Source organism: Puccinia triticina, chromosome 3A (assembly GCF_026914185.1).
Source record: "Puccinia triticina chromosome 3A, complete sequence".
In the NCBI taxonomy this organism is placed as follows: Eukaryota; Fungi; Basidiomycota; class Pucciniomycetes; order Pucciniales; family Pucciniaceae; genus Puccinia; species Puccinia triticina.
This window is the reverse complement of record NC_070560.1, coordinates 8637241-8650773: the sequence shown is the minus strand read 5'-3', so window position 1 is coordinate 8650773 and position 13533 is coordinate 8637241. Positions and strand designations below refer to the sequence as shown.

Here is a 13533-nt window from a genome sequence, read left to right as displayed (position 1 = left end):
TCTGCTAATGAAAATTATAAGAGATACCTCCAAACATTTACCCTGTGTGTTATTGCCCGTGAGGTGTTGGCACCCTGGACGTTCTTTGTGGCCTCAATAGAGTCCCCACGTGCGCGCCTGCCTGCTAGCCAACGGCGGACCCTGAGGCATCTCAAGGCATGTCATCCCGGTGACCCTAGAGGCGGGAGCATGCCGTCGAAGAGCACGTCTACCTCGCATACCTGTAGGCGGCCTGAGGCCATCCCCCAGACCGATGTCCCGACGATCTCAGCATGGACGCCCGCGGGAAATCCAGCCATGGAGCCCTGAGGTCGCCCCCCCTGCGCCTCGGTCGGGTTGGCGCCCCTCTGGGCTGCCCTAGGTGCGCCACCCGAGATGGCCGCAGGGCGTGGCTGGATGGCGTCCTGGCGGCGTGTGGCAGAACGGCGCCATCAGGGCGTCCGACGACTGCAGGGCCCTGCTGGCGTCCGGTCGGCCGCCCTGCTGACATCCCACTTGTCCCGCTGTGTACGTTTGAAAATGGTTTTTACATGGCAACAAAAGAAACAATCTTTATACAAGAGTTTGATTGAAAGTGAGAATTTCTAAGGGTAGGCCTGTGAGATCATTGATCTATAGAATGTTACCTAACCATGCAAGGACTCCTCCTGACTGGCTAGTGGCTTCGTCGTTCGTTTCCGAGGCTGACTGGGAACTGGTCTGGGTGTCCAGTTGGGGATTAGCGGGGGAGCTGGATTGGTCTGTAGGTTGGTCGTTCTGGTTTCCCAAAAAGCCGGATACGCCCCTGTTTTTGCAAGATGCAGGGATGATGAGGTGCTGGATGGCATAGATATGAAAAGTACGGTCAGAAGTGTATTTACCGTTTAGCATACGTGTTGTCGCTGTTGTCGGGTTCCTGATCAGAAGTCGGCTTGCTTCCACCGTGCTTGTAGCTATTAGCGAGATAATGCCTCATGCTGGGCCCGGAACGGTCAGAGCCGTACCGGTTATCGTACCGGCCACGCTGACCTTCTCTGGCTGTGAAAGGGTTGGGTAAACTGAAATAGCATTCAACCGAGATCCTGATGTTTAGCTCTCATATCCACTACGGTCTAGTTGTTCAATTGTCAGAGTAGATGGCTCACTTGTATTCATCATCTTGGGCGGCCTCTTGATCACCCGTGTCCGAGTATGCATCATTGTCGCCTTGGTACGATCGTGGGTCGTGAAGTGCACTTCGCCCAAGAAGCCGATTGAGACCGATGCCATTGACAATGTCGCCTGGCCCACCGATGACAGGTAATCCGTTGACCAGTCCTCCTACTCCATCTGAATTGGGCTCGCCATTTCCGCCAAGGACAGATCCACCGTTCAACAAGCCTCCTGAGCTGGCCAGACCTGCCGGGCCATTCCCATTTGCGAGAGGGCCGACTACGGGGAGGCCATTGACAATCCCGCCAACACCGCCGTCACCTAGTGCAGCTCCAACAACAGGAAGGTTTCCAAGGCCATCCGTCAAACCTCGGCGCAATAGTCCTCCTTGCGCGCCACCCCCGCCGAGCAGCCCGTTCAACAAACCTCCTGAGCTGGCCTGACCTACCGGGCCATTTCCATTTGCGAGAGGGCCGACTACGGGGAGGCCATTGACAATCCCGCCAACACCGCCGTCACCTAGCGCAGCTCCAACAACGGGAAGGTTTCCAAGGCCATCCGTCAAACCTCGGCGCAATAGTCCTCCTTGCGCGCCACCCCCGCCGAGCAGCCCGTTCAACAAACCTCCTGAGCTGGCCTGACCTGCCGGGCCATTTCCATTTGCGAGAGGGCCGACTACGGGGAGGCCATTGACAATCCCGCCAACTACGGGGAGGCCATTGACAATCCCGCCAACACCGCCGTCACCTAGGGCAGCTCCAACAACAGGAAGGTTTCCAAGGCCATCCGACACACCACGACGAATAATACCACCTTGGTTTCCGCGAAAAATGGAATTGACTACGGGCAAGTTGTTCAGCAAACCTAACTGCCCATCGGGGGCTGTTTCACCATTTCCACCAAGGATGGAACCAGCCACAGGTAGACTTGCAATCAGTCCTCCAATCCCATTGGATCCTTGATCGCCTAGGTTAGGGAAGTTGACTGAGTCGTCCGAGCCACCTTGACTATTGAAGGCACCAGAGTTACTCCCAAAGTCTTGTGGGGGAGAGAAGCCGAAACTCTCAAAGCTACTATCTGTAGAACTGATTGTTTAAATTTAATATTAGAACGAGTACTTTGCTTTTGTGTAGATTCACTACTTACTCATCTCCGTCGCCAAATGAAGGGATGTCAGTTACGGGCAGACCGGTGTCTGAGCGCTTGCGCAAAGCAGGTCCGTATCCATCACCTGCTGGTCGGTGGACATTATGTCCATTATACCTCGGAGAGAGCGAAAACTTTTAGCTTACCACCATATATCTAGATGATTGGCGGGACAAACTTACTGAGATCCTATCCCGCCAGGTGAACCTCCTCCGCCGAGTGGAAGATTGATGTTTTGACCTTGACCACCGACAATTGGAAGGGAACTAAGCCCACCAGTAAGGCCAGACACAGAGCCGCCCAATCTTCCGAATAGGCAAGAGAAGACATTAGTAGGTGTAACCTTGCGTGATAGAAGTGCATGCTACCATGTAGATGATTCGCGGGACAAACTTACTGAGATCCTATCCCACCAGGATTCAACTGTAAACCTCCTCCGCCGAGTGGAAGATTGTTGTTTTGACCTTGACCACCGACAATTGGGAGGGAACTAAGCCCACCAGTAAGGCCAGACACAGAGCCGCCCAATCTTCCGAATAGGCAAGAGAAGACATTAGTAGGTGTAACCTTGCGTGATAGAAGTGCATGCTACCATGTAGATGATTCGCGGGACAAACTTACTGAGATCCTATTCCACCAGGATTCAACTGTAAATCTCCTCCGCCGAGTGGAAGATTGTTGTTTTGACCCTGACCACCAACAATTGGAAGGGAACTAAGCCCACCAGTAAGGCCAGACACAGAACCGCCCAATCTTCCAAATAGGCAAGAGAAGACATTAGTAGGTGTAACATTGCGTGATAGAAGTGCATGCTACCATGTAGATGATTCGCCAAACAAACTTACTGAGATCCTATCCCGCCAGGTGGACCTCCTCCGCCGAGTGGAAGATTGATGTTTTGACCTTGACCACCGACAATTGGAAGGGAACTAAGCCCACCAGTAAGACCAGACACAGAGCCGCCCAATCTTCCAAATAGGCAAGAGAAGACATTAGTAGGTGTAACCTTGCGTGATAGAAGTGCATGCTACCATGTAGATGATTCGCGGGACAAACTTACTGAGATCCTATCCTACCAGGATTCAACGGTAAACCTCCTCCGCCGAGTGGAAGATTGTTGTTTTGACCTTGACCACCGACAATTGGAAGGGAACGAAGCCCACCGGTGAGGCCAGACACAGACCCCCCCAATCTTCCAAATAGGCAAGAGAAGACATTAGTAGGTGTAACCTTGCGTAACGTAACCTTGCGCAACAGAAGTGCAGGCTTTACCCATTCAGATTTATACCAAGCCCTTGGTCCCCGGTCAACAAGCCAGCGCCTGCTGCGTTTCGACCCGGACCTGAAGAGCCACCAAGTAATGACGAGACGACTGGGATGTTACCTAACGAGCCTCGAGGTGGAGAAATACCCCCCGCCAGACCACCAGTGAGTCCCGAAACTGAGCCCAATAGGCTGTAATAGAAAAGACCGAGCCATTAGCGGAACAATTCGAATCAACATTGCGGAGCTAGGCTTTGATTTTCTCACCCATTGGAACCTTGTTCCCTACCACTTCCGCCGAGGATAGGCCCGGCAGCTTGGCCACCAAGTAATGAAGATAGTGAACCCGATATACTGTGAACAATGCCAAAAAACTGTTTTAGAATGTCGTGCAGCACTAACTCTGTATTGCGAGCTCTGTTATGTGCCGCATGCTTACCCATTTGGACTTCCTGAAGCCCCTTGCCCACCGAGAACAGGAAGATTGTTTAAGAGACCGGTCGAGCCACCTGGTGTGGGAATTGGTCCTTTGGGCCTAGAAATTTAAAATTTCACATTCATTTTGTAATCAGCAATGTGAGAATCAACTTTCATGCACTTGGCTGGAAATATTTGGGGAATTGATGCGTTTACCCGTTAAGATTGTTTGGAGTGCCTTGACCTGTCAGTACCCCGGAGGAAGGACCTGGGGAAGGGCCTTTCGGGCTTCGAATGTAACGTGTGAATATAAGTATTTGGTATCCGAATGTTGGCAGGAAATTTTGTTCACTCACCCGCCAGGGTTAATACCGCTGGGGTCAACGGAGGGTGCTTGACCTCCGAGCAAAGATCCTAAATTTGTTATTCCAGGAACTGAACCTTGAATACTGGGTTAAATAAATATTGTTTTTCATGTTTTGGAATCAGCCCTGTACGTTTCTCTCAAGTGACCCGAATCCAATGAAAGTCACGCCTACCCATTCAGATTCCCTTGCCCACCAGCGCCGGGAATGTTTTGCAACCCTCTCAGCGTTCCGTCAGAATCCTGAGTACTTAAAACTGAGCCAACCCCTGGATGGCCGTTGATGCCGCCGAGAGCTCCTTGAGCATTTACGGGCAACTCTTGTGCTCCGCTTAGACCACCTCCCACATTTGGAATAGAGCCGGTTAAACTGTGTGAAGTCATGATTTTCCGTGATAAAGTATTAGTCATGCAAGTAATTTACTGATTGTCCTGAATGAATATTAAATTGCTGACCTGTTGGTATTTATTCCCGGAAGCCGCCCGCCGGTTAAGGATCCGGGGGTACCAGCCGAAGATCCAGGGGTTGCTTCTTGAGGACTAACACCACAAAAAACAGGAGATACATCAGCACACGCATAGTTTTGCAAAGAAGCATGTTTCTAGCGCGTCAGAGGGCTGATTGGTACCTGGCTGCAGGGCCAAGTCCGGTACTGCCGGCCAGAGCTGATGCCCCGGGTTGAATGCTACAAATTGGAGTATGAGCCTTCAAATCACTCGATCAAATTGACCTATGCGATGCAAGTTGGCTTACCCTCCAATCGGCATTCCGCCCCCGTTTTGTGATTTCGAGCTGCGATAGTCAATCAAAAAGCAGATTTAACCACCGTAGCATGTGTAATGTGTATGCAGCTTGCAGTATCAAAGAATTGTCAGAATCTTACCTGGTGACCAATCCAGAGCCTCCGTTTGGCGCTGCAGCGTTTGAGCTGATCCAGGGAGTGCAGGAATTACAAAACACATTTGAGAATTACTGATCAACGCACAGTCGAAATAAGTCGGATCAAACTTACTCATTACTTGGATTGGCAGGCCCAACCTTACCACTGAGGGAACGTAGAGAGGGAAAATTGAATTAGTTTTTGACTCGAGGTTGGCAAGAATGCTACGCCGTACCCTCCACTTCCTGTTGATGTTCCATTACCGACGCTGGAGACAAACACATGATTGAGTCGACATCAATAGCGTTGGTTACGTTCAAAATCTATTTGGAAGCAAGTTGAAACTATCTCACATGGTCTTGCTCAGATTTTCTTGATTGATGGGGAGACCTGCCCCCGAGGCACTTGATGACGAAAAATAGGATAGGAAGATGGGTCAGCGAGTTGAACTGCTCCGAGCGCAACTAGCCAATACAAACTTGAAGCTGGCCCCTTGAGGCGTCGAGCCCAGGATCGGTGTCACAGGTGAGGTGCTGTGAAATTGTTAAATGTAGATTCAGCCCGTCAAAAGTCCGATTCACTGCACATTGAGACCACGCCACATTACCCTAAGTTGCCTGGGCCGGACTTTACGATACCGGGGGGGATGGTCCCGCTGTTTGCTACCGGTTGAGGACTTCCCGGTATGCCATTCGCACTGGTGGAATTCAACTAATGAGTGTAGAGATTCCAGCGTAGAGGAGCGATAAGAGATTCAAACTAAAACTACCTGCCCGGTAAGATACCACCTGGTAAAGTCCCACCGTTCGAAACACCTCCAGGGGAATTTACCGCATTCTCCTTGCTAAACCCGATTGTACCTGGATAAGTGGTAGCGCCTTGTCCGGGAACGTTGCTTCCTTTCGTCCCGCCCCCGGTGCTAGGGCCATAACCATCATGAGCGTCGCGGTTCCCGTAATTCGGATTTGGATTCCCGAAGGGCATTTCTCTTCTTCTTAAATTTGCACTGTTGACATTTGGATAAAATTGACTACTAGTAAATTTTAAGTTAGTCAGGTCGTGTGGTCGCCGCTTTGAAAAGAACAGGAAGGAACTTTACCATGAAGTTGATCGAAAAAGCTGACAAGCTGAAAGGTAAGTATTGATAAAGTTGATGAGAAATTTGGGTTCGACATGCCATCACGCCGAAAAAAAAATTACACGCACCAGCTAGGATTAAAAGTAACAAGTTGGAACATTTGAGTATAAACATCTCGATTTTTTGTTTGCCTGACGAGCAAATTCTCTGATCGTAAAGTTCGGCGGTGTAGAAGTTCGGCCATATAGGAAATTGTAAATTTTCCAATGGAGCAAAAGAACGGGCAGGTAATTGGGTAAGCAAAAGTGTTGAGGTGCTTGTTTTGTCGTGGCTGGAATGATCATCAATCAAAATGTATTACTTACAGCTTTGATCTTTAAATATATATTTGAGTCGTTTGTTGAGGACAGATAAATATAATAAGTTGGCAACGAAAGTTGGGATTTTCGCTGGGTGATTAAAACTTCATCCTCAGCGATCTCTTGGTTGTTTATAAAGCGAGAGGCATATTTTCGGCGGAGCAGTGCGCTGCAGATAGTCGAACTGTTTGGGAGGTAGAGATTCGTCATTCATGAGTTGCGAAAGAGTTGATGTCGCGGTTTTTCTTAAAACCGCTGATATGAAAACCTACGTAGTTTGTCCGCGATTTGATCGGGATGACCTTGATCCAAGCCAGGCCCTCCGACCGGCTTACATCTGCGTCTGAATTGTCCGGACCGTTTCAGAATGGACATTGGGACGGCTTCACGTGGAAATGAGCAATCCCAAGGCTGCTTCCACAGATGGAGGGTGATCTGTTCTTTCCCGCTCGGGTAGGATCGTCGAGGCTAGTACGAAGATCTCCTCTGCCCAGCCCTCGATGGGGCCTTCAAACTCGTCATCCCAGGTCGACGCGCACAAGAGGAGGAATCAGCTTAGCTCGCAGTGCGCACTAATCAGACTAGAGACTAGGGCTTTACCTCCGAGGCTCGACCCGGGTGCGCCAGGTAATAATTATATATGGAGCAGCTTGCAAGCTCTCTAGCCAGCAGATTAAATCACGAACGAGTTCTCCAACTCGAGACTGAAGAGCATCAGGGATATCAGATAGATCACGTTGGCCAGCGACGTGGACGGATTTGACCTGCTGATTTTGGTGGTGACATGAAGAGAGGCTCTCTTTATGATTTCAACCCAAGAGCTCCGAGGTACCGACCACACAGCGAGCAAAGATTGTTCTTATCCTAATGACGGGACATAAGATAATAAAACACGTGGTTTGTGGTTAGGATGCCTTGCAAGCCGCTCCAAAATGTATGTATTGTCTGGCCGACTCATGGATCAGTCTGCCGGAACAAGTGGAAGCAGCGGAACTTGAAGACATCGGCGGGCCTGGACCACCAGGGGCGGTGGCGACCCCCCGGAGTGCCCCGTGCTACGTCATTGTACACCACACTCACGCGCATACAGGCAGGGATGCCTCCAACTTGCAAGCTGAAGCAACCTTCTTCTGTCAACTCCGCTTCAGCCTTCTGGTACACACAAATCTACCACTATAGTCGATATCATGAGCTCAGCCGAACAACAGACCATTGTGGTCATCGGACTATCTGGTGCTGGGTTGAAAACCATCAACTTGCTGCTCGATCGACTTTACAGTCGCTCTGGACAACCCAAGACACCCGACCAAAGGATACGACTGATTGCAATCGAGAAGGCTACGTATGCTTACTGGCCACCTGGATCTCTGAGAGCTTCGGTCGTCGACGGCTTCGAAGACAAGATCATCCGGAGCTTCGACTACATCATTCCTCAAAAAATTCAAGACAATCATCCCGACCTCGTCAAGGTCTTCACCGGAACAGAGGTCGTAGACTTGGATCTCAAGGAACGATTCCTCGTTTTCGACAAGCCTTTGGATGGCTTAGGAGTCGAGCCTGGGAATAAATTGGTCTTCGACTATTTGATTATTGCATCAGTGAGCCAATATTATATGTACATCAAATTGTATCAAGATTATTTCAGATTAACTTCTTTTTTTTTTCGAAACATGGTAAAAAAACCATCACTTTAGGGATCATCTTACGCCTTTCCATGTCGACCACCACCGGAAGCAGGTAGACCAGAAGAGTTGAAAGCTCAACTACGAAGCCTTCAGGAACAAATCCGAGAGTCCCAATCAATCTTGATCGTCGGGGCCGGAGCAGTCGGGATCGAGCTAGCAGGAGAAGTGAGCTCGAAACACAAAGACAAGTCAATTACTTTGGTTTGCTCGACACCGAGCCTGCTCCCCGACATGAATCCCAAGCTCGGGAACTCCCTCAAACAGCAACTCACGGATCGTAAAGTTAAAATCGTATTTGGCTCGAGGGCTAACATTGGTGAACTCGGGATTTCCAAGACCGGCAAATTGGACAAGCTGACTAAGATTGGTCTAGCAACACGTGATGGCGACAAGAGCTCAGAGGATGTCGAAGGTCGGTCTCCTCTTTTCCTTTTGATCAATCAAGAAAGTTCTCCACTGTAGAATTCCTTCGAATGTTCATCGCAACTCTCTGCAGCCGATTTTGTCTTTCTGGCGATTGGGAACAAGCCCAACACGAAATTTGTGCCAGCCGAATATCTTGAGCCTGAAAGCCGTCTGATCAAGGTGAACGAACACTTACAGGTACTCGGTGAGGATTCCAAGCCAATCGACAGGGTTTATGGAGTCGGCGATGCGATAAATTTTCGAGAATCCAAACTGTATGCGGCACTCGATGGACAGGCAGCAACGGTATCCAAAAACCTATGGATCGATATATCTGATTCTAAATTGGATAAGGGGATTCACAAGCCTCTTAAAGATACAATTGCGATCCCATTAGGACCCTGTGGTGGTGCCAGCGAAGTATTTGGATTTACGTTCGGCCTGGGTGTCAGTCAGATTTCTGGATCATCTTCCCCTTTCTCTGGGATCAAGCTGATCCCAAATTCCATAATTCCATCCTCTCAGCCGTGGGCAACCTCCCTCGCCAAGGGTTACACCCTACTCCTATGGATGTTCAACTCTCTGTATCCTGACAAGAGCCGCTGAACGTCTACAAATGCCCTCCAAGACTAAATGCAAACGGAAGAATTTGTGCTCGCATCTTGATTCTGATGACTGTGATTACTCCTGGAAAGGTGTGCCCATCTGTTGCTTACTTTCTTGCGGGAAAATAGCACATAACTGTGTAGTAGCTTGGATAACTATCTCCTTGTACAATCGTTCCATTTTCCTCTTGTCTCGTGTTCTCTTCGGCCCTTTTTGGCAGCGTGATTATTACGCAATAAATAATCTTGCCATGTCCCCCTACATTGTGTAAGACACCACTTTTCCGCCTGATCTTTTGGAAGTAAACTGCCAAGCCGTATGAGGGTTTACTTTCAAAAGATTATCCTAAAAAGACATGTTTTACCATATGTAATGTAGCATGTTTCCTATTATTACGCTGCGTAATATGACGCTGCCAAACAGGGCCTCATCTATATACACTTGTACTCGTTTCTAAATTATACGATCAAACATGCGAACAATGCCTATCTTGTCTTTTGCTAGCCTAAGTTAGCCACACCCGAAAGCCCTTAATTAAATGACTGGCGTATTTGGCAAAGGTTAGAAACGTACCTGAGGTTCATACGCCGAGTATACGAGAAACCCAAAGCAAAATAAAAGTAAAGCCATGTGAGACGCACAATCCTTCCGCGGGAAGGCATAAAAATTTGACGAGTCCTCCATCAATCAGGATCGCACCAGTGACCAGCTGGCCGCTACCGAAGCTATGTACATTTCGGTGTCAGACCGGCGTAAGGCTTGAGAGGAGGTGAGTGCGGATACTCCAGATCTCCCGGACTCCATATAACTTCCCGACCTCGGCGACGGTCAAAAGGAGACTCCCAAAAAAAAAGACGCAAGACGACAATTAGAACCAACACGAACGGGCACAGGAAACTGAAGGCAGAAGGAAAAAGTAGACAGATGAACGAAGCAGAAACAGAAACAGAAGAAAATACTAACGAAGATAGCAACACTGGCGAATATCATTCGAAGGATCTGAGTCTGCAAGAAAGTACGGAGGAGGACCAAGCAGAACTAATCGATACCGATGCCGAGCAAGCTGGTTCACTAGAACTAATCCACAAACCAAAACAGGAAGAGATCGATCTACCAGAAGAAGATACTACTTGCGACTCGAAACCACCCATCGAACAACAACAAGAATCACTCCGTTCAACGCCAACTCATACAAACCTCATCAAGCATGAAGACCCCTCAGAACAGTCAACGCCAGATTACCATCAGCATCAAACCAGTCTCACCTCACCCGAATCGGACGTACTAGATGACAGTCTGGTCTACCAACACGAATCCCCAATCCAATCCCCTACACTGAACCATCCAGATCGACCGGACCACGAACCACTGAACAAGAATCGGAGCGGTTCCACATCAATCAGCCCCTCATTCTCGTTGTGGGAGCATCTCAAATACGAAATCAGCTCGAACCAAGATGAACTATCCTCACTGCAAGACTCAACGTCGGCCTCCCTACGATCTGAGCGAATCTCCAACTTCCTCAATGTCCCGATCGCTATCGAAAAAACCATCGTCTTTGGCTTTTGGATCTGTCTCGATGCATTCCTCTCAGTCCTGACCATCCTGCCCATCAAATTCATCTATTCCTTATACAAGTTGCTCGAGAGCATCGTCTACAAAATCGCTCATTCAGCTCGGACTGTCAAGAACAAATTGCTCGGAAGACGTGGTAGTAACGACCGGAAAAATCACCATCATCGTAAAAGATTGAGCGTTCCTCGCAAAGTAGATCTACTTCAGGGCCTCTTGATTATCCTGGTCTGCGTCTTTCTACACCATGTGACTGATGCAAGTCGAATGTATCATTCAGTCAGAGGTCAGGTGAGCCTTCAATCTCATGTGATAGCGTCCTCAACATTTTTCCACAGGCCAAAGTTTGCATATATAGCTGATCTGTTCCCTAATCTTCGTAGGAAACTATCAAACTCTATGTTATCTTCAACGTCTTGGAGGCAAGTCTTTTTTCTGCTTAATTCTACTATGTAAATCTCTCTAGCGCTGAAACATTGAGCTATTTGTCTATCTAGATCGCAGATAGGCTATGCTGCTCGTTCGGACAAGACATCTTGGATTCCCTATTCTCTCCCTCTACGCTCGGACGAAGGATCGATGGATCTCAGCCGCACATGAAACCAATCTTTTTATTTATCCTTGCGTTCATTTTCACAGGTAAGTTCCGGAAATCTGTTCCTCAAGCCAGCTACAAGACAGCTGATCATCTACGCCTCTCATCAACTCTAGTTGCCCATACCTTGGTGTTGTTTTATCAACTGGTCTCCTTAAATGTTGCCATCAATTCTTTCGATCATTCCTTGATCACCTTGCTAATCTCGAATCAGTTTGTCGAGATTAAGGGTGCAGTTTTCAAAAAATTCGAAAAGGAAAACTTGTTTCAAATGAGTTGCGCTGGTAAGACTTCCCAAGCTATTGATTCGAGTGCACAGCTTCCGAGCCGGGCAATCTGATTGACTCTTCTCATTACAGATATCGTCGAGCGCTTTCAGTTATTCTTGATGTTGACCATCATTGCCATTCGAAACTTGATCGAAATGTCCGGTTCATCAACTTCATCTTCCCATGCCCACAGTTACACATATCACTATCTTCCAGCATCCCTTAACCTTTCACCGACCCTATCTTTGATCGAGAAAATCTTTACGCCGGTATTCGTAGTCATGTTGAGCGAGGTATTGGTCGATTGGCTCAAGCACGCATTCATTACAAAGTTTAATCACATTCGCCCAGGTGTGTATGGGAGATACATCGATGTACTATGTAAAGACCTCGTTGGCGATCATAAGATTATTCAAGTAGAGGACAATGTGAAGGATGATGAAGATATGAAGGTTCGCTGTTTTTCTTGTTTCAATCTATTTTGCAAGATACTTTATGTTGACAATTGTCTCATATTTACGGTCACCGAATAGCCCTTTGTCGACAAGTCGCCAGCTGTATCTCGTCGGTTAGGATTCTCAGTGTTCCCGATATTCTGTTTATCTGTTCGAGTGTCCTTTCAGGCCATCGACATGCTGTCAGACACACCAGACGAAGATTTCAATGTGTTCACAGATGATCTTAAGGACATTTTATTTGATCGACCAAATAAATTCACCGTCGAATACGTCAAACAGCAATTCTTCATTATCCCATACTCAAAGTTCTTCAACGCCGACCCAGCTGGTTACCTCGACCCACTCGAACAAGACCGATCGCCGCCTAGCAGACCGCCAGAGGTCACAGGCTCATCGACGTTCTCCAGTTTCCAAATGAAAGGATTCATCGTCTTGAGCTTCGTGGTCGTCATGAGTTTCTTGATCCTAATCAAGCTGTACATCGGCATCCGCATTCGATTGTATGCGATCAAGCGAGTCCAAACCATGAACAACAGGCTGGCCGAAGACCAGGTCAATGGGCGTGACCGGATGCCCATAGGGCTCTCTCCCACAGAAATTATGAAGGAGGAGAACGACCGGAAGTTGATCGAGAAAGTCGAATTCGATGTCCCTCTGAGGACGAATTCTTCCAGGCCGAACTCGAATTCAAATCAAACCTTGACGAACCAAAAAGCGGCGGGACCTCAACTAAGGAAGACTCCTTCCGGCTTACATCTCGCCGCTTCTCCATCCTTTCATCATCTTGCGTCAGAACCCCCTTCCCATTCCCCCGATCAATCTTCCTCGCATCATAAAAAGAAACTCCTGTCGATGGACGAACTCAGTCGTTTTGATATGGTTCGCAGTCGCATCTGGTGACTTCCCTCATTATCATTAACCATCTTCTTGCTTCCACCTTACATACCACAGTCGTACTTTTTTTAGCAGAATCTATCATTGTCCCGCTGCACCAAGACCCGCTTACTGTACTTCTCTTAAAAAAAGTCTTTTCGTTTCCTCTTGAAAGAAGAAGACGTAAACATGTGGTGTTTTGCATTCAGATACACGACTGGCATTTCTAATCTTTGTTTCCTCGTTTCCTGTCGTTTTTTTTTTTTGGTCTTTTCTTGAGTGTTTGGCGTTTGATGGAACACGATTCCCTCCTTTCAAGTTTTAGTGTTTTGTTTCATGTATCAATCACGCAATCAAATCATATGGTTACTTGTCTTTATTGTAATCTTATTTCCAAATCAGATGATTCTTGATTGGCATTTTGTTGGTGT

General features: G+C 48.1%; 2 protein-coding genes across 2 annotated transcripts; one reads left to right on the top strand and one right to left on the bottom strand.

Moving 5' to 3' along the window:
* Positions 1-612: 612 nt before the first annotated feature.
* Positions 613-6186, bottom strand: PtA15_3A905 (uncharacterized protein; the record flags this gene model as incomplete). The annotated part of the gene is made up of 25 exons (XM_053167920.1): positions 613-784; positions 861-1037; positions 1125-2216; positions 2278-2394; positions 2460-2582; positions 2675-2806; positions 2899-3030; positions 3123-3245; positions 3338-3469; positions 3550-3732; positions 3808-3894; positions 3980-4075; positions 4174-4245; positions 4314-4406; positions 4497-4691; positions 4778-4861; positions 4951-5007; positions 5076-5114; positions 5206-5250; positions 5335-5367; positions 5438-5470; positions 5556-5606; positions 5682-5735; positions 5810-5899; positions 5972-6186. The coding sequence occupies 25 exons, from the start codon at positions 6184-6186 to the stop codon at positions 613-615; spliced, it is 3627 nt and encodes a 1208-aa protein (XP_053019089.1).
* Positions 6187-7826: 1640 nt separating this feature from the next.
* On the top strand, positions 7827-13129 carry PtA15_3A904 (uncharacterized protein; the record flags this gene model as incomplete). Its single annotated transcript, XM_053167919.1, has 10 exons — positions 7827-8237; positions 8334-8736; positions 8821-9176; positions 9255-9313; positions 10307-11198; positions 11291-11329; positions 11405-11546; positions 11619-11786; positions 11862-12223; positions 12305-13129. 10 exons carry the CDS (start codon positions 7827-7829, stop codon positions 13127-13129), a joined length of 3657 nt encoding a protein of 1218 aa, XP_053019088.1.
* Between the last annotated feature and the right edge of the window lie 404 nt (positions 13130-13533).